This window comes from Aulonocara sp. 'chitande type north' Nkhata Bay, linkage group LG18, assembly GCF_057382095.1.
Source record: "Aulonocara sp. 'chitande type north' Nkhata Bay isolate Kocher_YH1m ecotype deep benthic linkage group LG18, A_spYH_male_GT1.1, whole genome shotgun sequence".
Lineage (NCBI taxonomy): Eukaryota > Metazoa > Chordata > Actinopteri > Cichliformes > Cichlidae > Aulonocara > Aulonocara sp. 'chitande type north' Nkhata Bay.
In genome coordinates, this window is record NC_141361.1 from 17817719 (window position 1) to 17845084 (window position 27366).

The 27366-nt window shown below is 40.8% G+C and overlaps 1 protein-coding gene across 8 annotated transcripts in view; it reads left to right on the top strand.

Annotated features, from left to right (window-relative positions):
* Nucleotides 1–27366, top strand: part of cacna1eb (calcium channel, voltage-dependent, R type, alpha 1E subunit b) — a 73726-nt gene that overhangs the window by 25361 nt on the left and 20999 nt on the right. For 5 of the 8 annotated variants that reach the window (XM_086273355.1, XM_086273347.1, XM_086273348.1 and 2 more), the window contains 19 exons: nt 10237–10340; nt 11544–11702; nt 14548–14738; nt 14916–15019; nt 15101–15216; nt 16220–16273; nt 17550–17630; nt 17820–18029; nt 18183–18295; nt 18669–18781; nt 18943–19074; nt 19325–19394; nt 19778–19895; nt 20484–20551; nt 20641–20708; nt 21060–21077; nt 22156–22170; nt 24947–25714; nt 27044–27324. In XM_086273355.1, coding sequence (XP_086129481.1) covers nt 10237–10340; nt 11544–11702; nt 14548–14738; nt 14916–15019; nt 15101–15216; nt 16220–16273; nt 17550–17630; nt 17820–18029; nt 18183–18295; nt 18669–18781; nt 18943–19074; nt 19325–19394; nt 19778–19895; nt 20484–20551; nt 20641–20708; nt 21060–21077; nt 22156–22170; nt 24947–25714; nt 27044–27324 — 2783 coding nt within the window. The remainder of the gene's footprint in view (nt 1–10236; nt 10341–11543; nt 11703–14547; nt 14739–14915; nt 15020–15100; nt 15217–16219; nt 16274–17549; nt 17631–17819; nt 18030–18182; nt 18296–18668; nt 18782–18942; nt 19075–19324; nt 19395–19777; nt 19896–20483; nt 20552–20640; nt 20709–21059; nt 21078–22155; nt 22171–24946; nt 25715–27043; nt 27325–27366) is intronic. The other 3 variants (XM_086273349.1, XM_086273354.1, XM_086273350.1) reach the window with 2 other exon arrangements.

Here is a 27366-nt window from a genome sequence, read left to right on the forward strand (position 1 = left end):
CGTGTGTGTGTGTGCATGTGTGTGCTTATTACTCTATTTCTGAGGTCACAGGTACAAATTGTTGCCAGTGAACCTGTTGCCCTCCTGTTGGTAGATTAGTTCTGACAACTCCCTCGTCAGTCATAATGATATTGATCCCAGCTGTGCCTGCACTCATACCTCTGCGAGTGTGACACTTTGCTAAAATTGTTGCTCTTTAGACAGGATGAATAATACAGCTGGGTGGGAGTTGGGAGTGATTCATTATGCCATCTGGCACAGAGACAGACACACGGGAGTGAGACAAGTCATACATACATTTAGCGTCTCTCCCCCATCAACCATTTTCTGCACACTATCGCTGCTCAACTCTCATCAAGCACAGTGAGCGCAGTGATGCGTGGAGCTAAAAGATTTAGATTTTATAAGAAGCTCAAAAACCCATTTGCTATTATTTGATTTATTTATTATTTGATTTACAGGAAAGGGCCACAAAGGTGAAATAATAATCTGGAGGTAAGGGTTAAAATGGGTTAGGCTGGTGTGAGCTGTTTCTAGAAATTTACACCAAAGGATGCTCATTGCAAAGTGACATTACGAGAAGTACTGGAATAAAATTCACACATCTAACATCAAATTAATGAGGTTTTGAAGAACATTTCATAATGATACAGCAGTGCTGTCCTGGTAAAATAGAGATGTGTGACCATAATGTACTTCATCATATTTATGAAAACCAAACATAGCACATCATCACAAACACCTCATAGCAACTGCGAGGCACGGTGGGGAGTGATGATGATTTGGGGTTGTTTTGCAGTCACAGGGTCTGGGCATCTTCACTGAGTCGACCATGAACTCTTCTGTATACAAAGTATTCTAAAGTCAGATGTGTCTGACGGCTAAAGCTTGACCAAATAAGATCACACAACAGGACAATGATCCCAAACACAGCAGCAAATCTACAACAGAACAGCTGAAGGAGCCAGCCCAGACCTCAATCTGAGTGAAACGCAGTGGTGCAACTTTAACAGAGCTGCACATGAACAAATAGCTACAAACCTCAATGAGCTGAAGCAAAATGCCTCCACAGCCATGTGGGAGACCTATAAAGTCACACTTCAAGCAGAATGTGGTTCTACAAACTACTGAATCATGGGGGGGTACTTTTCACACACTATGTTGTTCACATGTTGTTCTTCACCTCAGGTTCTATTTACATTATTCAGGGATAGTTTTATTACATCATATTATCTAAAATCTTAGAGCTGACAGAGAGTATACTGTTTTTACTATCTTAATGTTTAAAAAAGGCAATCGGTGCATTTTTGCAAAAGTTTCAAATCGTGGCTCATTCACTGAAGGGGCCTCCTGGTGCTACAATGACTAGAGGGGGCATTTGTTGTTCTCTAGAGTTGTGTTTGAGAGGTTTTTTCGAGCAGCTTCGGTTTATTCACTCACTGTTATAAGGGTGATATCCACTCTCTAAAGCACAGATTTGATTAGGCAGAAACATGATTGTTAACATTTGGTGACGTTTTGTCAAATCTCACTCTGGGCTGGTGACGAGGAAAAGGAGACTTATCGTCTGTTATCCTTCTGACCAAATCTGATGGTAGCTTTTCAAGTACAGTATCGAACAGTAGCTGAGGGATTAGGGGGTAAACTTACAAGTAGTAGACGTACCAATGACAGTCTAGTCCTGGAGATCTGGTGCCGATTTGCTTGCTTGGTAATGTCGGTTGTGTGTGTGTCTGTGTTAAAGGTTTGGTGAAGTCTACCTTCGAAACTTTGGGGTAAATTTCAAATCGGGCGCTTGCTGTCATTGGCTCCAAGAAATAATTCAGGAATTATGAGCGTCCAAGATCCCTGACAGCATCACGCGGTGTAAAAGAGCTGCTGCAGTGGTCTCAGCCTCTAATTTCACTGATAATTGAATCAAATAAACAATAGCTTACGGTCCCAGGTGGGTTTTCATTGGGAAAACATATACTCAACCATTTATTCTATGACTAATTATGAGTACACTTTATGTAATCATCCCATTTCAGCAGAAGAGTATTAACGCTGCCATTAGACACATAGTTTATGTTTCCCCAGATTTAATTCAAAGCCATTAATTTGCTGATGCATTATGTTAATGTTGATTCAGCTGCACATTGCCATCTGCGGAGCTGTGCCGAACTGGTAAGCAACGTGATGCTGCTGATTACTGTAGTTTTTGGTGGTGTTCTTCGTGTAGGTGGAGGTGTGTGGGAGAGGCTGCATTCTGTGCATGTAATGAATTCAGCCTCTCCAGAGCCAGTGTGGTACAATACTGTGCAACGGTGCTTCACTTAAAGAGCCTCTGAGGAAGAGATTAGCCTCTCGGTGTGAACACAAGCCCGCTTTTTATACTGTCACAGAGTCAGGTCTTTAGAGTGCATGTGTGCAGCTATTCCACCTCTTTTATTATCTTATTACATCACTGATAGCTTTGCTACATTGATGATATTTTTCCATTTCATTAATTCAGATGGGAATTTTCTGCTGTATAAACAGGGCAAATTATTGATGTTTGAAACAATTCAACCAAGGACTAGGGCTGCACGATTTTGCATAAAATGAGAATCACGATTTTTTGGCTTAGAATTGAGATCACGATTCTCTCACGATTTTCTTTTCCAGTATAAATATTTATTGCACTTATTAACTGCACATCAACTTCGTAACAGTTGAGACTGAACATAAAAACAATAAATAAACATAAAAACAACAAATGTCTCACGTTTTGTGGTTGCTGCAACATGTTGTACTGCTTGAAATTCCGTCTCCACCGTTGCTCGACACTGCGTGTATAGAGCAGGTAGTGCAACAATAGAAAAATAGTTATAGACGGCACTGTGTAGCGTTTGTCTAGGGTGTTGATCATTTTCCTAAATCCCTCGTTTTGCACAGTGTTGATGGGAGCCATATCTTTGGTCAGGTGATAAGTGATAGCCTCCGTAATTTCTTTGTGCCTGCGGGAGTTCGCCGTGTATAGGGAAGCGCTGTATAAGGTTGACCGGGACGGATTTTCTCCTGTCACTTTCTCGTCATCCCTGACGTGCTCTCCGTTGTTTTTTCCCTGCTAATTTTAGCATCACACGGCACAGCTTCTGTATCACGTGGTATAAGGCTCCGCCCTTGTCATTTGTTGAGCAGGAAGAGTGAGCGCTTGTTTTCATGCAGAGTACGTCCCGGATCAAAATGCGGTACAATCGTCGTCTTTTTTTTTTTTTTTTTTTTTAAATCGTTGTCATTTGGAAATGAGATCGCACATAAGTATGAATCGAGATCGCGATTTTCTAACGATTAATCGTGCAGCCCTACCAAGGACACTCAAAAAAAAAAAGGAAACTTTAAGAAATTATCATTATTTATTAAAAAGAAGAATACTAAAAGGTGATTTAAAGCCTGTTTTTTTATTGTAAAAGTTAGAGTTGGGGTTGATCTTTGCTATGTCTCCTTTATCTTTGTCAGGAACCGGACACGACCGGCTCCTGACAGAGTTGCAAAGATGTAGTTTTTTTGGTTTTTTTTAAAAAAGAATTTTGAGTTGATCCAAAGATACCAATTGTATGCACCCTCAAGACATTTCATTAGGTACATCCTTCTAGTACTGGGATGGACCTCCTTCAGTACAACTTCGTGCCACAGATTCATCAAGGCGGTGAAAACATTCCTTGGATATTCCTCAGTATTCACAGCTGCTGCAGATTTGTTGGCCGCACCTCTATAATATGAATCTCCTGTTCCACCACAACCCAAATGTTATCTGTTGGATTGAGATCTGGCTACTGTGGGGGTTATTTGAGTACAGTGAACTAACTGGCATGTTGAAGAAGCCAGTCTAAGATTATCTGAGCTTTGTGACATGACATGTGACCATTAGAGGATGGGTACCCTGTGGTCATAAAGGAATGGAAGTGGTCAGCAACAATACACAGGTCAGCTGTGGTGGTTGAACGATGCTCAGTTAGTTCTAAGGGGCCCAAAGTGTGCCAAGAAATTATCCTCCACACCATTACACCATCAGCAACCTTTGATTCAAAGCAGGATAGCCCTGACCCCACCATACGAATGGCACAGCAGAAATCAAGACTCTGCAGACCAGGCAGTGTATTTCTGATCTTCTGCTGCCCAATGTTGGTGAGCTGGTATAAACTGCAGCCTCAGTTTTCTGTTCTTAGGTGGCAAGAGTGGCACTCAGTGTGGTCTTCTGCTGCATTCAGAGATGGTCTTCTACTTACCTTGGTTGTCATAAGTGATTATTTGGGTCATTGTTGTGTCGCTATCAGCTAAAAGCAGTCTGGCCATTCTCCTCTGATGTCTAGCAACAACAAGACATTTGCCTAGAGAACTGCTGCTCACTGGATTTTTCTTTGTCTCATCATTGTCTGTAAATCCCAGAGACGGCCATGTGGGAAAATCCCTGTAGATGATCAGTTTCTTAAACAGTCAGACCAGCTTGTCTGGTACCAACCATGCTGTTAAGTCTAATTGTTGAATGTTGCCATTGTGTTTCTTAAATTTGTATAGTCTTAGTTTAAGCAGTAGGATCAAAGCCATCTCTTTGATCCTGACCACCTCTCCAGCCACTCTGTGCTGGGGGAGGTTTTATTGTAGATACATCCTATCTGAAAGATCTGTTTCTTTTGATGTAAGCTTCCTGGGTTTACGACCCTTTGGTCAGCAGGAGGTCTCACACACACACACACACACACACACACACACACACACACACACACACACACACACACACACACACACACACACACACTCTCACATAACACACACACACCCAGTGTATACATTTACATACAGTCCTTGTCTATGTAACCAAACGGGGTTGCAGGGGGAGGTGTTTTGTAAACTATTGTTTGAAGTTTGTCAATAAAAGGCAGCGAGAGGAGGCCACCATTTGGGGTTCTTTGTCGTGCTGGACACAGACGAGGCCTCCCTTGCGCAAGAAATCGATCGAACACCGTTGCCTTGTTTTTCTTTCATGGGAATAAGTCCTGGATACAGCGGGGTCTGAGTTTAGACCCAACACATGCCAAGTTCAGAGTCTCTAAAATCACCTTTTCTCCATTCTGATGCTCAGTTCGTGGTTTTCTTGACCACATCTACATACCTACATTCATTCATTTTCTGCTATGTGATTGGCTGATTAGTTACTTGTGTTAACAAACAGTTAGAAAGGTGTATTTAAAGCCATGACACTGAAAGCTGCATACTAAACAGTGGTGGGTTGCATGAGTTATGATTGTTTTGGGAAATTCTACTTCTAACAAATATTTTCTAAACCAAACATACGAAAATGACCCCCTATGAATGTGCAGGGATGATTCACGAGCTACCACAGCAGATTGAATATTTGCTTTAATTTCGAGAGAGCCTGAATCGCTGTGCTCGAAACGCAGCCTTGAAGGTTCTGCACCCCTGCCTGCCTTTGTTCACTCTGTTTGGTTTGAAGGCTATTTCCACAGACTCCCACTTCTGTTCTCCCGCTCCGTCTCAGTGTCTCTCGCTGTGTCATCTCTTTGTCTGACACACTCACTTGCTTAGTATGAACATGCTCGCTATAAAATCCAATTAACACTAATAACTACGCCCTGTAATAGCGATTGTTTAGTATCCTCGTTAGCGCCACACGTTAATGGAAAGGAAATAGATGCTTTTTGTATCTATTAGTTGTTGTTTTTGGTATTTAGTTTAATTGAATTTAAAATCCCACCTCTGCTGCCTCTGCGTTGTTTCTATAAGTCTCAATAATGCTTCAGACAATTTAGAAAGCATTACACGATGTCAGGCTTCTATACAATTTAGTGTATGCAGTAGTGTGACACACCTGTAATTATGTGCTATATAGCCTCTAATGATCACACAAGTGCCAAGCCACCAATGCTATTTCAGTCCATTTCTTCTGTTTGCCGTTTAGATGACACACAGGAATTCGAACTGCAATTTCTGTTTATTTTCTCCCAAGTTAAACGTATTCAGAGTGTTTTGTCCAGATTAGTTCAGTCATTTTAAATTGTCTTAGTGGATCTGTTAATGTCCTTGTGATGGCACGACCACAGTGATAGTGCCACAGTGCTGATGATAAGCAGGTATCATGTTTACCATCTTTGTTTGTGTACTGAGAACCTCAGCTATCATTGTATATATTGTATTATCTTATTTATTTTGTATTTTTTGACTTTATATTCTGGTATACTCTTTTTAATCTTCTGCTATCTGTACCTGAGCTGTGGTAACGCACAAATTTCCCTACCGTGGGATCAATAAAGTCTTATCTTGTAAAAATGCTAAAAATTTCGAAGGAAATGTAGTTTTTTATTGTTAGTTTTGTTAATATTTAGCTATAAATATATATTGTGAGCTTCTTTTTGTCAGTCAGTTGAAAACCTCATTATGCATTTAAAACAGAATGTGCTATAAAATTGCATTATAAATTTTAGATGGGTAGTGGGAGCGGTTTGCCTCCAGGGCTTTCTAAATATCATAGTTTCAATTTTTACCTGCAGTTTGGTTAAATTTAAGCTCCGAGTGCTTGGTTTCTGTTAGCAAAACAGAGTTTTCCTCTTTAAACAGATAATATAGAGCCTGGCAGAAAACCTTGAGGCAAACTAGTTCTGTGGGCTTTTGTAGGCTGACTTACGTCAACACTTAATGTTTCAGTTGCATCAGCTTGGAGAATTATATTTCAGTGGCTTTCAAATTCATTAACGTTGTAGCAACTTGGTGACAAAACTGTCATATTGCTGCTGTTATAATAATATATAGTATATTCATATTTGTAGTTAATGTCCAGAGAGGCTGACCAAAACTCTCCTCTGTTTCTTGTTGTTTTTAAAGGGGGAACTTGGATGTTATGAGTGTGCGTGTCGATCTCAACAGCATTTTTACACCTTTAACAAAATAAGCTTGCTCCAGCCTCCAGATCATTTCCATAATTTGAAGGAATTCTGGTTCCAGCTATTATAGGGTAAGGTGGGATACACTGTGGATACATCACAGATCTAAGACTCTGACAGTCATGTCAACATGCATGACGCTGAGAGGACATGCAAAGTCCACACAGCCAGTGGATTTGAACCCAGGACCTGCTTGCTCTGAGAGCACAGTCTAAAGCGCTGCACCACCCAGAATTCTGATTCCTTAATTGCATAAAAGCACATCAGCTCACTCTCCAAGAAACAGGCCAATAGTATAAAAAATTTTCCCACCAGTTTTGCTTTTTCTTTATACTTAGTGATCTATCTTGCCTATAACATGACAAAATGGTTTCTAAATTTCTTATTTTTTTCCCTCTTTATCATTCTGAGCTGCTGCATCCACGTGGAGATTTTACATTTTGGCTTTTATGCACCTGTTACTTAACATCTGTTCAATAGTATTATATAATTTTGTAAATATATACTTTTGCTGTAAAAATAAACCCATTGTTTCAAATATGAGCACATTCAATTTAAAACAAATATAAAACTATGCAACCAGTTGGCGACTTCCTGCTCAAAGAAGAATCTTAGTTTTTATAACCCTTGGCCGTTAAAGGCTGATGGGGGTATTGTCGTCACCCCGCAGGGTGGGAGGGGAAAGTTTGTGGTCGCAAATAATATGAATAACTCAAGAATGACGGAGTTTAAAATTGATGCCACAGGTGCATCTACAAAAAATCCTCTTCCTGAGTGGTTTTGTTTATGTTTGGTGTTTGTTTTTTTTGCAGATTTGTGACTTTCATGTTTCAGATCGACAAACAATTTTAGTTTTAGACAATGATAGCCCAAGTAAATACAACATGCAGTTTCTAAATGATGATTTCATAATGGAAACAAAGCTATCCAAAGTAACTTCTCCCTAAACCTAATAACTGGTTGTGCCACCCTTGGCAGCCAGAACTATCCAGTGTTTGTGATAAGTGGTAATGAGTGTTTGACATTGCTGTGAAGAAATTTTGGCCCACTCTTTTTTGCAGAATTGTTTTACTTCATTGTTGATAATTGGAGGGTTTGAGCATGAACTTGTTTAAGCTCATGCCAAAGCATCTCAGTTGGATTTAGGTCTGGATGTTGACTCGGAGCTTCATGACTGATGGCCGGACATCCTCCTTCAGGATTTTCTGGTAAAGCGCAGAATTCATGGTCCAACAAAGCAGCCCCAGAAAATCACACAGCGACCTTCATGTTTGACTGCTGGTGTGATGCCGTGCTAGCTTCACACAGGATTTAACGAGACTTAAAGCTTCCATAAAGTTCAACTGTTGCTTCAGCAGTCCACAAAATATTTCCCCCAAAGTTGTTTTTGTTTTTTGGCAAGGCTTTGTGTTCTTCTTGGTCAGCAGTGGTTTTCTCTTTTGAAGTGACATTTTTGCCCAGTCTTTTTCTTATTGTTGAATCATGAACTGTGACCTTAACTGACAGTTACTTTGATGCTGTTGTTTGATTATGTTCAGGATTCTTTTGTGACCTCCTGAATGAGTTGTTGATTACTCTTGGAGTAATTTTGGTCACTGCTGGGAGGGCTAACCACTGTTCTAAGCTTTCTCCATTTGTGGTTAAAGGCTCTCACTGTGGTTCATGAAGTCCCAAAGCCTCTGTAACCCTCATAGATGGATAGATATCAATGATTTTACTTCTCAGTTGTTTATTTAGACTGTGGCATGATTTTGAGATCTTTAAACCTACTTCATATTGTCAGACAGGTTCTTTTTGGTGATTTCTTGATTCAGCGGATTTGGCAGTAATCAGGCATCAGTGTAGCTAGTGAAACTGAACTCCAGGCAATGTGGTTAACCACAGTTGATTCATGATTACCTTTTCCGCACAGCTTTGTTTCCCCCAATAAATTAAGTCATCATTTAAAAACTGCCTTTTGTATTTGCAATATTTACAAAATGTTCTTTGATGATCTGAAACATCTGTGTCACAAATATGCAAAAAAGAGAGAAAAAACCCCAAAGAAAAAACAACTCAAATCATGAAGGTGGCAAATTCTTTTTCACTGCGCTGTAAATTCTTTGAATATGTTTTAGTTTGCAGATGGATGGGAACAGCATCCATCGTTGTGCACAGCCTTCAGTGCGGACAGTTAGAAAGGTTCTGAACGTGGTGTTATAGACGGTGAGCTTTCAGCACTTATAAAGCGTTTTTTTCCAGATTCATCCACATTAGTGTGCACATGGCCTCACTCATTCACTCACTCACTTGGCCTCTCTCCCTCCCACTGCTTTCAGGAGAGATTCTGCGTGGGTTTACACTTGAGTTTCTGCCATGTGCTTTCTACCCCCTGCTTACACACACACACACACACACGCACACACACACACACCCTCCCCCACACTCCTCAGCATTGTCCAAAGATTTTGTAAGTTTGTATATTTGTGTCTTCTGTGTGTGTGGAAACAAAGAGAGAGAGGTGGACAAATCAGGGAAAAATAATTAAGATGTTTTTCACAAGTCTGTTAAAATATTAGCGAGTAAATTAGCAGAAGACGCTGACCCGCTTGTCAGTAAGAGCATTAACGGTTTAATTGACGTGGAAATGAATTTTTATGCCGCTATTATCGGTGCGGTTTTGTAGCTTTAGCTGTGCGATTGCTACTATTATAATTAAAAATAACAAATTATTCTGCTTTTGCCGTTCCGGTAAGAAACATGCAGATGTGATTTTTCTGGAGAGAGCTTGCCTGTCGCCGGCTCCCGATGCTGTTTTTCAGTGTTTGTGTGTAGGTGGAGGGACATCAATGTGTGCGTGGGCAGATGTGAGTAGAGATGCCTGCCAGGTGTATGTGGCTGTGCATTCTTTGTCTCTCGCCATGCAAGTGTGCTACACCGAATGGAAATGCTGTACCACTCACAGGCCTTACAGCTGTGGGGATGACAGCAGATCATATTTAATATTTCGAATGAGTCATTTCCAAAAGTGTCCTTCAGATGCATCCGTTTGTGCCTTTTTATCTATTTTTGCGCTTCATTTTTCAGACGTCACAGGAAAATAACATTAATCTCAAGAAAGGAAAGAAGTTTTGTACCAGATTTAGCTGCTAATGGATGTTTTTTATATGTCCCTGTTGTATAGTCTGTAATTTAACCCAAATGTCTCTCTCCTTTTTTAGGCCACCAAAAATAATGATAGCTATTAATCCTTGAAAAAATGTCACAATGTCTTTCCAGTGTAGCGTCCCTACCATCAAAAATGTCTTTGAATCTCTATAATGCGTGCCTCCACCAGGATCCTGGCCACTGCCGGTGCCCACATGAACATCCCGGTCGACCTTCGGACCCTGAGGGCTGTTCGGGTGCTGAGACCTCTCAAACTCGTCTCCGGCATTCCCAGTGAGTCAACTACTGACCTCAAACTAAAAAGCACTTCAAGGTCAAACACACAAATGCAAAAGCTGCAGTTTCAGAATATGTTCATTAGGAAGAGTTTCATAATCTGGACTTGTATTTACAAAAACTGTCAGGATGTCACGTGAGTATTAACATGTAGGCATTACATGGATTTTTTTTAGTTTGCCTTGTTGTTGGACTTTTCCTCCAGGAAGTTGAACCCGTTGGTCAATTTACCTCATAGTACGCACTAGTTCCTGGTCCACTGTTTCCTATCTGCCACATGTAAGCACTTCACAAGACACAGAAGACACAGAGTAATTTTAATTGTATATACGCCGTAGAAACTCTTGTGTATTAAGAGTTTTTCCATTAATGACATTACTCGATGCTGTCCTCAGCAAGGAGCCAAGTAATCTGGAGTTGTGCACCTCCCTGAGCTTTATTTCCAGGCTGTGGAAAATCCAGCCTTGACAGGCCAATCACTGGTCTTTTCACACCAGATCAATCGAGTAAGATAAGATAAGACTTTATTGATCCCACAATGGGGAAATTTTTGCGTCACCTCAGCTGAAGTACAGATATCAGAAATACAAAAATACAAATAAGTACAATCAATGAAAAAAAGTAAGATAATACACTATATACAATGGTAGCATACACAGTATGTGATTATGGATATGGTTGGAAATATGGAAGACATAAACTATATAGCTTGATACAGCTATTGTACCACTACTATTCCTATTTATAGACATGTACACACACATATGTACACACTAAATATACATATGTATACATACATATATACCTGCACATGTCCATACACATGGAAGGTCCATTATGCATGAAGTGGTGACCGAGTACTATAAAGTAGTGTAAAAAAAAACAAACGCCCACATAAAAATTAAGCTGGGATGTTGCATTGAAAATATGAAGGACCTGAAACTGAGAAAGCAGGGTTTGAATTCTGTGTGAAGCCAAATATTATTTCTACCTGCTGCAAATTTAAACTGATGGTAATGCAAATACAGTAACTATTGCTATTCAAAATTATCTTCATTAGCAGAAATAATAGAAAAGGCAAAAGTCCTTGACTGTTTTCACAAAACAATGTAGCTAACCATGTACTTGGGAACTTTGATTGTTACATTGTCTTTTGTGTTATTCTTAAAGACAGTATCTGTTTCTGTATAAAACCTCCAGGCCTCCAGATTGTGCTGAAGTCCATCATGAAGGCCATGATCCCCCTGCTCCAGATTGGTCTCCTCTTGTTCTTTGCCATCCTCATGTTCGCCATCATTGGTCTGGAGTTCTACAGCGGGAAGCTTCACCACACCTGCCTGCCATCAGACGACATTCTTGGTAAGATGAGAGCATACAGTACTGTGCAGAAGTCTTGAACCACTCCTCATTACTTTATATTTTACTTCCAAGGAGCCCAACATTCTTGTAATTTCTTAAAGTGGAGCGACAGTTCTCCAGGCTTTCTGAAGCTCTTCCAAAGTTTTTCTTTGGACATTTTCTGCTTTTTCATCCATTTGCAGTCCAGTCCTTGTGCATGACCATTTCCTGACCAGAGGAATATTTATTGGTTTGTTAAGCCACTTGTGAAAATTGACCTATGAATGATTAAGGCATAACAACAGATTGAAATTTTCCCAAAGAGCTATTAGGTGAATACTTGGCATATCTAAACTGGACAAGTGGAGGACAAATGAAGAAGTATCAGGTGTGAAAGAAAAAACAACTGTCTATAGACCTGACACAGGACCAGAGAGATTCATCTACTGCTCACTGAAGCCTCATCAGAAATGGTCTTAGACAGAATTTGAAACCTTTGGTTCAAATCATCACCATCATGTACAAAGGAGTTCAACAGTGAGTATCTACAGCCATCTGTAAAACACAGTGGAGGCTCTGCCATGGTTTGGAGCTGCGTTTCAGCAAAACAGCAAAAACATACCTGGATAGAAAAACACAGAATGGAACAGCATCAGTCATGGATTGGCCTCCCGAGAGCTCAGACTGCAACATTGCTGAAGCAGTGTGGGGATTATCTCCAAAGAGAACAGGACTAAAGGCAGCCAGCAGTCACAGAAGAGCTTTGAATGTCCTTCAAGAGGTCTGGAGAACTATTCCTGAAGACAAGACTAAGAAATGCCTGAGCTTGCCTAAGAGAATTCACTGTGGGCTGAAGAATAAAGGTGATCATACCAAAGCTCCTTGGAATTGTACAAACTTTCTTTTTATATAGACTGTATTTCTACATATGTTTGCATGTGTCGGTAAAACCCCTGCACCTTTTTCCAGTTTTTCTTTTAAAAAAAGAAAAGAAAAGAAATGATCAGTAGGGCTCAAGACTTTTGCACAGTGCTGCACAGAACACTGGTGAAAAGGTAGAAACAGGAAAAAGCTCACAGTGTAAGCATTTTATACAAACACACACACAAACCCACAGATTAAAATGCTTTTTCACTGTGGTGGCGATGTCCTTGCAGTTGTTATAGCTTTGAGTGCTGACAACATGAAATCCAAAGACATCCACAAGTTTCAAGGGAGAAAAATGTTGTCGCCATTTTAAACATCGCTGTAAACACCATGATTTAGAATCCTAAAATCATGATCAGTCTACATGTACTTTATACTGATTACAGGTAAATGACGCCTTTGATTGTATTTTATTATCAATTTGAGGGCTCACGTGCCGCCATTGTATCGCCGCTGAATTTAGAGGCATATTTTCAGGGTTTGTTTTGGATGCCTTGTAACTTACTGTGACTGATTCGCCAGGTAAGCTCAAAGTGTGATTTACTCATTGTTCTCTAACAGAGGGTGTGAACATCTTTGTTTGAGCAACTGAGGCCTTCATAGATTACAGTAGCAGCAGGCTCAGAGGTATTATTAGAGTTGTTGCTGGCTGATTTAGCTACTGCTTAATTACTCAACAACTACTCTGTAATCACACCACCGCACCATAGCATTTACTGTCCAACACAGCTCAGGGATGGGTCGAGGTATAAAATTTTAATATTATAGCTGTCACGGCGTTCAGAGCAGGAGAAATAAATTGCTCCATTGTTCCCACAAAATTTAAAGCCTAAAGAGATGTTTTCAAACAAACAAAAAAGTTTCTTAAATTTATTTAAACCTTCTTCCATAGCAACTTTATAATAACAACGCATAAAAATATGAATCATAAGGCTTCACTAAATCCTGCTTGTGTCTCTTAAAGCGAGATTTAAACTAAGCAAAGAGATTTTTACTCCATCGGCAGATGAACAGAGTGTTAGTGAGGGTCAAGGACTAAGGTGAGACAGCAGAAAACAAAAATGTATTTCCAGTGGAGGATGGCAGTGTATAATGTACAGGTCAGTGATTGTTTCACCACAGATATTAAAAGGTCGTAGAGCGTAGAATAGCAAACACACTGGAAACACTAACCCGACTCTTCACTCTGTACAAAAAGTGTAAAAACAAAAAGGACAAAAAATTGATTAAAACAAGTGAGCTATACAGTAACATGTTATCAGCTGTGTTGGTGTTGCTAGGTTGATTCTTGTAATGCTTTTCAAAGTGCCAGACTGGACTGTTTCCAGGGTTTATGCTGAAATAAGATAACCATCTGCCAGCTTCACCTTCCATTTGAGTGCAGCGAAAGAAATAAAGAAACACAAGAAAGAAAAACATTACTTCCCCAAATCTTCTTTAACTACTTTGATAACCTCCACACACTACTAACCTAGTACCTCAGACCCACCAGATCCAGATGTTACAGTGTTATATAGTTGAAGTTGGGGTATGATATAAAAATCGAAGACAGATTTTGTATGCCCTGCATCTGCCAATCATCTGTGAATATCCTCTCTCATAGCCAGGATGTGAGTCGTGAAAGCTGTCTTTATTATTTTTTTTAGCACTGCTGCTTGATTTTGTTGCCGTGGAAATGTGGATCCAGTTTGGATGCTGGCACTGGTCCGTACCTCCACATCTGTATTTTGTGGTAGAACTCGACTTTCACGCCTGTCCTCATTTGCCCTCCACTTGCACATTGTCTTCTGCACTTTAATGCAGACTTTCAGTTACCAGACCTGGGGGGCGGGATCCGTAAGGACCACAATCAAGAAAGCGGCAGTAGATGAATATCTGGGGTCATTATGTTTGTGCTTCAATAAATGGGCGCCGTGACATTTATGTTTCGTGCTTGTAGACAATGAGACTGTCGACTCGTCAGAGCTGGCATTTGCGTGCGGTGTGAGGAAGTGTCCTGAGAAGTACGACTGCAACGATACCTGGATCGGGCCCAATGACGGCATCACACAGTTCGACAACATCCTGTTTGCTGTTCTCACCGTCTTCCAGTGTATCACCATGGAGGGATGGACGGCTGTCCTCTATAACGTGAGCAGAAGCATTCAGCCTGAAAGTGAACCCTTAAACCCTTAATGCCTAGTGTTTCATATTTGATACACGAGTTTTTGAGACCTCTACATCGTCAGTGTGATCCCTCACCCCCTTGAAGGCTTGAGCACTGCAATGATGCTGAGTGTTTAATAACATAAAAATTATGGATTTCAGACCAACGATGCCTTGGGTATAACGTGGAACTGGATGTACTTCATTCCTCTCATCATTATTGGCTCGTTCTTTGTTTTGAATCTAGTTCTGGGAGTCCTGTCTGGGTAAGTGTGCCTCATTTATGTGAACATTTCTGTCCGTATTATGAGTGAAGACAGCTGCTTTCATATGTTTTATTTTTTCAGAGAATTTGCGAAGGAGAGAGAGAGGGTGGAGAACCGGAGGGCCTTTATGAAACTGCGTCGCCAGCAGCAGGTGGAAAGAGAACTGAATGGCTACCGAGCCTGGATAGACAGGGCAGGTACTGGGCAGCAGAACAACTTTACATCTTTTATTACAGTGAGTGTGGAGAGGCTTCAGTGACTTAATCCTGGATGTTTTGACGAGAAATGCAGCGGCTGATGAACTGAAGAAAAATGCTGAATCAATTAATCCATCAATTTTTTTTCTTTTTTTCTGGTCGTGGGAGAATTTCTATAACCAATTGTTTCCACATTGTTATAATACCACTAACAGTTCACTGTGGAATATTTAGTAGTGAGAACATTTCACAGCTGGACTGGTGAGTGAATGCTTTTGGCAATGTAAGGTTGAAACAAAGTGTTAGCCAGGATTCACTGTTCAGAAATATTCCAGCACGTACCTCCACCACAGTTTTGCTTCGCATAGCTGTTAAACAGAGTGAGCCAGGCTACCGTTTCCCCTTTATGTGCCGATACACTGAGTCTCTTCTTTTAATTAAAATGTAATCGCCCTGTTAAAAGCAACACAGTGATTTCATTACATTTTTGAAGAGAGACTGGTTTGCTGCAGACACCTTCAGACTTTTGGATCCGCAGCAGAGTAGCTGAGTTGAGTTGCAGCAAACGCACAGTGCTGTAATGGCAATCTACACTGCTAGGCTCCCACGCAAGCAGAGGGTGAGAAAAAGGTGATACTGACTCATTGACTTAAATTTGTGTGTGTGCTTATATACACGCGCTTCTGTGTGTTTGCATGTGCGTGTGTGTGTGTGTGAGAGAGAGAGAGAAAGAAAGAGAGTCGCTGTGCATGTGCAGTCATGTGTGCACGGGTGTGGGAGAGTGTGGGAAGAGAGGGAGAAAAGAGAGCGAGATATTGCGAGATTGTGAGCGAGAAAAGGAGCTCTGTCTTTAAGAAGGTCACACCGGCCTCTCGGTGCAGTGTTTGCATCAGTTTGGCCTCGGTTACAATGGGCGCTATGACTCTGAAATGTGGGTTTTTAGCTGCGGCTTGATTAAAAACAAATATTTCTGCATGTAACCTTCAGTTTTATTGTATTACAGAGGAGGTGATGCTTGCAGAGGAGAATAAAAGTTCAGGGAGATCACCGTTAGATGGTAAGTTCACATACTTTGCCCTTAGAATTATCTACATATACAGAGTGGATCAAAAAGAATCATCAGATTCTGAAAGGTTATATTTTTTTAAGTAATGGACAAAGAAGCTCGCAGTAAATTTAAAAATACATGGCCAAATATAAATGTTTACATTTAAAACTTACCAGTGCTCAATGTGTCCCCCTCCTGAGTCACGACATATGTACGAATGATAGTCCCATACTTTTGCAAGCAAATCTGAAGTCACTGCAGCCGCTGCTACCTACCGGCAACCCCATGAAACTTATGAATCCCCTCTAACAGCACCTGTTTCGACAGGTATAGGTGAACGGCTGTGGAATTAAAGCGCTTCAAAATACACCGTGTATTTGTTGTGTTTGATACTGCAAATTTTGGTATTGCTCCGATACCAAGTAAATACAGGGCCAGTGCTGCCGATACCAATTCCGATGCTTTTAACTTAGAAACGGGAGAGCCGTGTGTTAATATTATTATGATGAATCATCACCAATTTTCATATTGTTAACACATTTAATGACCACTAAATCAGTGTGATCTTTATTTTTTCACAATAATTAGTTAATATAATAAACCACTTTTCAGCTTTTTATGTATTTTGAAACATTTTGTTTACTTGTTTTGGAGACCTGTAATGGAAATGTGGCTGCCTCTAAAGCACTTTGGATCAGCCTCTGTTGTTTAAATGTGCTATGGGCTATAAATAAAATAGACCTGACAGTCAGCACAAAAAGGTTCAAACATTTTTTTTGATATATTTTTTCATTTCCAAAACAAAATAGTTTATTTAACACAATTCAGTGGGCTGTTTACTGAAGTTAGAGGATGGAAACAAAGTATCAGTATCGATCCAATACCAAAACCAGCGTCGATATTGATACTATCGATATTTGTATCGATCTCACACTTCTACCATGGATATCTCATACATATATCTCCTAACCTATAATGACTACTCAGACCTTAAACATGACTCAATATTTTATTGATAACCTGGAGGTAACCATTGCAACTAAGCTTATATTAATGTTATATCAATTTAATGGGTTAAAAAACTGTCCATGGATGGTAGTGAGGGAAATGCCTGATTTTAATGAGTTGTATTACAGGCACAGCTGTTACTGTTATGTTATTTATGTGGACCTTTAGTGTGACAGCAGAAGTCACCATTTCACCCGTTGTTTTCATTTTCATTTCTGACGTAAAGTTAGCAAAGTTGAGGTTTTGGTAAAGTTGAACTTGTGTGAAACATCTTTAGTGCTGAAGAGATCAAGTAAGAAGACGGGTGCGCGGCGAGGAGCACCGGGGGATGAGAAGTATACAGACATGTCTACCGCCAGTGAGTGAAGCTCAGTTACTCACTGTCTTTACAGTAGGCTTCTTCCTACTTTCTTTACAGGATATCACCTGTGTCTGAGCTCTTGAGTTACTTATATACTGTACCTTTCACATGCATATGACTAACTCGAAAATTCCCCCGCCTCCCTCTGTAAAAATTCCTTTCTTATTCTCCCTCTTTCTCCTTCAGGCATGTCACGATCGAGAATGAATTTCCGCAGCGGCCGCCGCGGCCCCGCTGCCTACTTGCGACGTAAGGAGCGCATGTTGCGCATCTCGATCCGCCGCATGGTGAAGACAGACACTTTCTACTTGATGGTGCTCAGTCTGGTGGCTCTCAACACCATCTGTGTGGCCATTGTCCACCACAATCAACCCGACTGGCTCACCGTCTTCCTCTGTGGGTTTCTTTTGTGAATGTCTGTGCTGTTTGCTTTTTTTTTTTTTTTTAGATCAAAAAAGCGAAATCAGGTCAGAAAATACCTTCTTTCTGGCTGCACCCTGCTTCATTCTGCTTTCTGACTTTTGCTTTTTCCCCCTCTTTAATCTCCAGACTATGCAGAGTTTGTTTTCCTGGGGCTGTTTCTGGCTGAGATGTTTTTGAAAATGTATGGTCTGGGTTTCCGGCTGTACTTCCACTCATCTTTCAACTGCTTCGACTGTGGGGTGAGGTCCTTCATCTCCTTTTCTCACTCTGTGCTAGAATATATACATTTCTTGTGCTAAATGAAGACTAGGCTACTTAACGTCAGGGATACAATTTCTTATTACTTGAATAGATTATATAAACCAAAGTGAACCATCTTTACCAAGAACAAAGGGAGGACTGGACTTTATACACACAGTGGGCTGATTAGAGATATAATAATCAACACAGGTAAAAATGATGAAGGGACTAAAACTGAGCAAGAAAACCAACTTTCAAAGTAAATTAGAACATAAGTGAGAGAACTGATGGCAAAACAAAAAGAGGATTTCTACATTGCTGCACAGGTGAAGCATACAGAGCTTGATTTTTTCCTTCTGACATGTTTTGCAGGTTATTGTCGGCAGCATCTTTGAGGTGGTGTGGGGTTTCTTCAGGCCTGGCATGTCATTTGGCATCAGTGTGCTCAGGGCGCTGAGACTTCTGAGGATTTTTAAGATCACAAAGTAAGTGGGGCAGCAGGACAGTTCACAGAGAAAGTAAGTCATGACAGCCTGGGTTGCACAATGGTTGTTGAATTTTTACATGTTCCAGCTGACAAAAAAACCAACTAAACAAAAAAAAAACCCAGAGGGTGTATTATTTTACTATTATTTTCTTTTTCCAGATACTGGGCCTCTCTCAGGAATTTGGTGGTGTCCCTCATGAGCTCCATGAAGTCCATCATCAGCCTGCTTTTCCTTCTCTTCCTCTTCACTGTGGTGTTTGCTCTGCTGGGGATGCAGCTGTTTGGAGGGAGGTGCGTACTGACATCCTTAATTGTCAGTGAACTCGGCCAAATCGGTTTTCCTTTTGATTTCAATAATAATGGCACCGTTTTGAAAAACAGTATCTTCTTCCTAAGATCTAAACAGCAGTTTCCTCAATGGTGTCCTAAAATAAGAGGAGAGGAAGCGATATGTCCAGATGAAAATAGCTCTGCATCCTCCTCCTCCTCCCATTCTTCCTTGGTCATATCTGACCCTGCTTTCTATCTGCCTCCCCTCTAGGTTCATCTTTGAAGATTACACTCCCACCAACTTTGACACGTTTCCAGCTGCCATCATGACAGTGTTTCAGGTTTGGCTCCCACAGATCCCCTCATTTCTGCCTGCTCTCCATGACACATTGCACCCTGGGATATTTCTCACCCCAGGCGCAGATTAAACAACTCTGCTCGCTCGCTCGCTCGCCACCCCCTGCCTCCGTCATCATCCCACACATCCATACACACATATGCGCACATGAATATCAGACAAGGGAAATGTGGAAAAAGTCCACATCATATCTGCTACACATCCGCTGCACTGTAAAAGAGTGTTTTGATCAGCAGACACTGTAATTATTGCCTTGCTGCCATTTTAATACTATACTTTGAACTGGTTAGTAGACAGTGACTTTGTCTCCTGTGCAGTGAATCTGATGTGAGCAATGTGCAAAATATTCTGTGAATTTGCCCACAGATTTTGACCGGCGAGGACTGGAACGAGGTGATGTATAATGGGATCCGCTCGCAGGGAGGCGTTCAGTACGGCATGTGGTCATCCATCTACTTCATAGTGCTCACATTGTTTGGAAATTGTATCCTTGTTGACCTCAAAAGTGGTCAGAAAGCGCTGATAAAAAGCGTGATGCCTATAAGTGGTGGAAGTATTTTAGATAAAAATAGCGACATACCCGAGTGTTAAAATGCTTAATATCAACAGAAGTACGGCGAGTTAAACTAGTATAAAAATGTTGTATCAAAAGTAAAATCTTCAGCAGAATATCCTCTGGCATCAGTAACATTGATGTTCTTTGTGGTCTTTATTGGTAAATGCAATTAAAATAGATTTGTAGGTGAGTAAAAGGTGAAAGGAAAGTATACAAGTGGCTGATTAATGACCAAACATACCTACACCAGATCACAGCAAGTACAGTAGGGGTCAAAGGTGAGTCAGCAGCTGGGTGGAGAAGGATCAAAACAGAAATTTATATTTGACACCAGAGAGCGTCTTTGGATGGAAACAAGTGAGCAATATTTAGCGCTTTGGTGACATGACGGCATTTGATTTCGCGCTTTGCTTCAGTAGTCCTGAAGAGCAAGCTAACTGACATTCATGCGGTCGCCTAAAATGTGATTTTATTTGTACTTTTTGGCGTTTTTGTCCTTGACCGACATTACGACAGACACGCTGCTGAATGTCTTCTTGGCCATTGCCGTGGATAATCTGGCCAATGCACAGGAATTGACAAAGGTTTGCACTGTTTTTAAAGTTTGTGCTGTATGTGACACACGTTCTGCTGTTAACCGCTCTTCGATTGCGGGCGTGGTCTTCTTCTTTAGGATGAAGAGGAGGAAGAAGAGTTCTTCAACCAGAGATACGCCAGAGGAAGAGACGGCCTGATAGCTGAGTAAGTTACTGGTCGACATCTAACAAAAAAATCCACGTTTAAGATGAGATAACCACAGTCTTCACAGCTCTTAAGTAACTGAATTTGAAATTGGACTAAACTCTCTCACAGTTCCTCATTCTCAGTCGTTTTTTTAGTGTTTTTCCAAGTCATTTTCCAAGAAGTGAAATGAAGCTAATACTTAAGATATGAATGCTGTGGGGAAACTGATGGTTCCTCATCTTACTCTATTAGAGGGGAGATGTGTTAAAGTCAGATTAAAATAAGTCAAGATCATTTATTTCCACCATGAGAAGAAGTTGTAGGTGTAAGTGTCAAATGTTTAAAACAGTATGTTCCTTATTTCTTCAGCTGCGCGGTGAATGCAAGGTAGAAAGGCATGTTTAACGTACTGATGCCAAAATTATGAATGCAAATTGAATGTGCCTGATTTAAAAGCATGAGTCATTTCCGACTCTCCGAGCTGCATAACTGAAACTCCTGTGACTGCCTTGGCTTGTGATTGGTTATGGTCAGCCTCTTTTGTTAATCAGAGGGGTAATTCTTCACTGATTTCCTTGCTCCTTTCTGCGACCTGGCGGCTTTCCCACAGGTCTAATTATCCCATAAGTTTGGGAGGAGAAGGGCGGGAGGTGTACTTCAAAGGTTGTCGGGAACAGTGGGAAGTCTGAATGTGTGACTCTACTGGGAGGAGGCACACTTTGGAGTGGGTCTGATTTTGACCAAGTTTGCCTGATTAGTGTGACTCCGGCTCATCAGAATTTCCACTGTGACAATGACATTTTTTGTTGGAGGGCATAAAGATGTTACGTAACATCTGCGTGTCCTGCAGAGGCACGTTAAACCTCTCACTGAGAACACTGACCTGGCTAGATTATGGCTGCACCTGTCCTTCCTGTGTTTTACACCTCAGACCTTTTTCACAGCAGATTTTCACTGTATTCGCAGGAAATGCACAGCTGCATTCAGGAAATCTAATGACGGCTGATTTCTTCTTGAGGAGAGTATTGTGGAGGCTGGCGCTCTGAATTAGCATACTGGGACATTTAATGGGCCACCACTAACATTTGAGCTATGACAAGTCAAAATGGCTGCTGTGAAAAGGGTCCATTAACTACAAATGTTACTAAGTCAGATTTTCCTGACCATATATAATTAGAGATTGATAAATGTGTTTTACCTTCTTCCCAAGTAGGCTTTTATTTATGGTGCAATAAGAAAATCAACTTGCAGAGGCTCAAAGCTTCTTTTTTACAGAATAGTTTTATTCAACTGTTAATGTCTTGTAGTCGTTAAAATACTATTATAGAGTAATGTTGAATAAAATGACTCTGTTGGTGCTTTTAGGCTTTGGTTTTAAAGTACAAATGTAGCAAACTTCCAAGAGTAGACAGTACTGTGCAAATGTCGTGAGCCACATCTCGTTTCTCTATATTTTGCTTCCAAGGAACCAGACTTTCATGTAAGTTTTTAAAGTGGTTTTGAGCAATAGTTCTCTAAGCTTTCTAAATGTCTTCCAAAGTGTTTCTTTGGAAAATGGCTGCTTTTTCACCAGTTTTCAATCCAGCCCTTGTACCTGACCATTTTTAGAGGATTAAGTTTTGTTTTGTTGTTTTTTTTTTATTTTTTATTTTTTTTATTTTGAGTTACTTACTCTGCATGATTAAAGCATAAAATGCACCTAACTCAAGGGACAAACCAGCGTAGTGTTTATACATAACAGACATAAAACTGTTTAAAATTGAATCTTAAACTATCATTTGTTCCAATTTCTTTGGTTGATCCTACAAAAAACAAGAGACAACAGAGTTTGACAGACATAAAATAGCATTTTTCCACCAAGGTGATTTCCAGAGAACTAGTAGCTGAAAACTTGCCATGTCTCAACATGGTGTGCAGTGTGTCCGTAAAAAAACTGAAGAAACTGGACAAGTGAAGAAGAAGAAGAAGTGGAAGGCCTAAAAAAATTATTCCAATACAGCATTCCAGTGGAAGGGAAGCAGGGAGAAAAGTCTGTGGTATTCCCAATAAGAAGTGCATGGAAAATCAGTGGCAACGGGTTTTATGAGGCAGTTATATAATACAAATTCAAATCAATATGTATGGAGCGATCAGGACACTGAGCATCTACAGCAGGGGTCTCCAACTCCAGTCCTCGAGAGCTACTGTCCTGCAGCTTTTAGATGTATCCTTGTTCCGACACACCTGAATCAAATGAATGGCTTGTTACCAAACATTGCCAAACTTGATGGCGTGCTGAAAAGGTAATTCAACCTTTTGATTCTGCTGCGTTGAAGTAGGCATGCAGCTAAAAGCTGCAGGACAGTAGCTCTCGAGGACTGGAGTTAGAGACCCCTGGTCTACAGCCATCTGTAAAACATGGTGGAGGCTCTGTCATGGTTTTGGGCTACATTTCAGCCAGTGGTATCAGAGGCTTTGCCAAAATTTGATTTTCATCCAGCATCCTGCATTATCTGGAAAGCATCTAAATGGCAACACCTTACTGCTGAAATTGAAAAATTAGAATTGAAATTTATGCGTAGAGGAGGTCAGAACAGAGGTAAAACAGTTGAGGCTCTGTCATGGTTTGGGGTGCATTTTAACCAATGCTGTTGGCTCGAGAACTATTCCTGAAGACTACTTAGAGAAATGAGAAGAAAACCTGCCTAAGAGAGTTCAGGCTCTGTTGAAGAATAAAAATGGCCATACCAAATACTGACTTTCACCTTGTTTCAATTGTATAAACCAAATTTAAACAAATGAAGGGTCACTCAGTATTTTTTTTTAAAAAATGTAACAAAAAAAAGTATTAAAAATTATTCTTTAGAGATATGGCAGAGTGATGGGGAAAAAATCCTTCTGAACTTCTAATATGAACTTGTCTATTTTAGCTACTTCCAGTCAAGTCAAATCAGAAGCCGTTCAGCCAGGTTCCCCTAAAAAATAAAGAATTTGTTATTAGTGAATTAGAGAACAGACGCTGTGAAACAGAGAGTAGTAAAGGATATCAAAACAGTAGCAACTCTAGCATGCCATGCACATATTGTAAAATACTAGTGTCCACAAACAGCTGAGGCTGTACTTCTTTTTGCTGCTGTTCAGCAAAACACAAGGGAGCACCGAAGGGTGTGGCTGATGCTCCCATTTGTTTTAATTTGAAATGACGGTGCTATATTGCGACACCACCAAAGTCTCTGCAAGCTGATTTGTTACCATATGGATCAGGACTAGCTGCTGCCTGCACACCTGATCTACTCTGATCACCAGAAAAACATGACAAAAATCCCCAAAGCGATGCGATGTCAGGACACGCCTGCATAAACTCTCTCTTACTGGTCTCGGACTCTAGCTGTGACACTGAATGTATCATTTGTCTGTTACATATTTGAATGTTAGTCTCGTAAGTGCTGCAACAATCGAGGTGCTGATTTGATGTGTATTACAGTGTTCTTCTGGCTCCATCATGTTGTCTTGTTATATGCTTGTTACGTGGCACTGACCAAAATGTTGTGTTCGATCATATCAATCGATCATCAGCCATCAAGATCTTTGAATTTTGAATATATTTAATGTAAAACGCCCAAAACTATACAGCGGCCTTGAATGCAAAGTGTGCATTATGATAAATTAAATGCTAACTTCAGTCCTCTTTTGGATTCAGTTGCAAGTACAGTTTGTTTCCTCTGGACGCGTTTTGTTCGGTGCCACAGCAAATGTTCTGTGTATGTTGTTAAACACTAATGTCTTGTTTTCAAATAATCACTCATTGATTACATGGACAACAAAAGAATCTGAATACCAGTAAGTATAACTGTATGCATCTGTGTCACACAGAATTTCTCTCTTGAGTTTTCGTACTCAATTTCCCTTAGATGTTACACAATGTTTGCACCTTGATCCTGCACCCTTCGTTTTTGTTCTCGTGGGTTTTTGTTTTTCTCTTTTACTTTCGATCTGTCCTTACTTCTCAGGCATTGTTTGAGTTTTTTGGATGCCTTTGTATTTTTTGCACATTTTTTTTTTTCATAGGAATTTTTTTTGTGTGTGTTACTAATCAACTAACATTATAAATTCACAGAAAAGGTCTGTCCTTTTCTTGCAACTTTTATTTTACTTGTTTGCTTTTTAAAATATATTATTGGTATGCTAAATGAATAATAGTGTTCATGTCTTTTTTGGTCACTAATTCCTTAAGATGAATTGCAGAATATTTATTTCGAGTACATTGTGGTCCTCAGTGGCAGAAGAAGACCCTACCTGTATCGGAAACGTGCGATCCACAGGGGCCGGCCTACCTTTCCAGATGAACCGGATGGTGCACTGGCTGCTGCAGACGAGCAGCCCCTAAATGGCTCCAATGCCTTTGCCAACCGCCGCGAGAGGAGGAGAAAAGTTAACATGTCGGTGTGGGAGCAGAGAGCCAACCAGCTGCGCAAACGGCGCCAAATGGCGAGCAGAGAGGAGCTGTTCAGCAGCCCTACAGAAGACACCGTCGAAACTCCTACCATTCCCCACCACCCCTCCAACCTTTCCTCAGAGGCCAGCCCAGCTCACCTACCTGAGTCACCGATGTCGGTGGGGATGCCTCTTCCCGAACCTCCAATGTCCATCTCTATTCCCATGCCGGAGCCTCCAGCAGCTGAACCTCTGGTAAACCTCAGCGAGGAGAAGACAGGAGGACCAAACCACCGGGCGGCAGGTGGTGGCAGACACAGGATGGCCCGAAAGTTCAGGTCCAGTCAGGCGCCAGAAGATGGAGCCCGTCATAGACGCCACCGCCATCGCGAGGCTCGTATTGAGGCGAAGAGTCTGGACTGTACGCAAACGCCACACGAGGTGCTACATATCAGAAGGTCGCTCAGCCAGGAGAGAAAAGTACTGGATGAAAGAGAAGAAAGGGAAGAAAGGGAGGACAAAGAAAGAGGAGAGGAAGAAGGAAGCTCAGTCCACGATGATGGGACATGCATCGTTAACCCCTATGCAGAAGTTGGAGAAGATTGTATAAGGTAAGCCTGCTCTCATGCATTTCTCGACTGGTGGAAAGAAGCTAAAGTGTTTTAAATTTTAGATCATTTGCATCATTTTATGTATAGATAATATTTTTACCTTTTATGCTATGCTATGCTTAGAAATAAACACCAAAGGATTACGAGGTAGGACACTCGTTCAACAAATGCAACAAGGAAATGCGTATATAGATACCGCAAAGCTGTGGCACAGTTTCTCCATGTAATGAAAAAAATTGTATTGTTACTTGAATTTAAGTTTATTCTGGAGCAGTTAAGCAAAAAGCAAAATTCATTTGTTCTATAGTAATTAGTTATATGGTCAAACATTCTCGGAGAGCAGCAACATGGCGTTAATACAGAGCAGACCAGGTGTCAGTGACAACAATAAAGGAAAAGCTGGGGTGGATGTGGGTTGCAAAGAGGATTGCATCAGTGGTGTTGGGAAGGTCACTTTTAAAATGTATTCCACTACAGATTACAGATTACATGCCCCAAAATGTATTTTGTAACGTATTCCGTTACATTACTCAATGAGAGTGACGTATTCTGAATACTTTGGATTACTTAATATATTATCATGCTGTTTACAACTACATGAATGTACTATTGCTGTGTGATTTATTACTTTTACTGAAGGTTGCACTCCATACCAATACCAACTAGATTTTTAAATCATAATATAAAATGAATAACAGTAGGTGGACATTAGGTAAGGCTGCGCTTTATGCAGCGATCTCATATAGAAAACTATTCCGCGCGTATATAAAACAGGTCCGCCGCTCCGAACCGTAGTAAAGGGACCTCTGGCTAATACGTGGGTTCCGTGTCGGGCTCATAACCGAAAACTAGCTTCACTTTGTTGTCTGGGTCAACTTTGCAAGCGAGAGACAGAGAGAGGCGTAGAAAGGCTGCTCCAACAGAACTTATTGTTTCGGAGGAAAACACGACCACAGTGTACAGTCGAATCAATAGTTTACTTACAACGGGGCTCGTCAGGCACTCTTTTTGGCTGCAGTGGTTATTATCATATTTAAATGTTTCCATCTACCGTTTCTGCTCGGTGACAACTCGTACTTTTCCACTCTCCTTTTCGACTGTAACGGAATACAGTTACTCATATTTTGTATTTTAAATACGTAACGGCGGTACATGTATTTCGTTACTCACCAACACATGTGCATCAGTTAACTGACGTGGGCTGCTCTTGAGGTGATCCGTTACCACCTGATTTATTAGATTATCATTGTGCTCAGCTGTACTTTGTGATCTGCATGAATTAATGCCATGCTCTGTTTTGGTGAGTTGTTTTTTTTTTTTTTTTTACAGAGCTGCTGAATGCAGTGCAGATATTCCTGATCCTCCTCAGTGTGAACAGATAGTGGACAGCACCTGGTCAGAGCAGATTGAGGGTGGCCACTCAGATCAATATGAGCCACTGTGCCAAAACATCCCAGTGGAGACTGCTTTAGAGGCCACAGAGTTCACTGTGAGTGCTATAGAGTCAGAAAACCGTAAGGCATCCATCAAACGGGACAAGTCTAACCTGGAAGACAGCGTGACCATCGAAATGTCTGCACAGCCACTTCTGGAGCTCACACCCATGACAGGTAGCACTGTGACCACTTCTCATTGCAGTCCTTTGCACAATG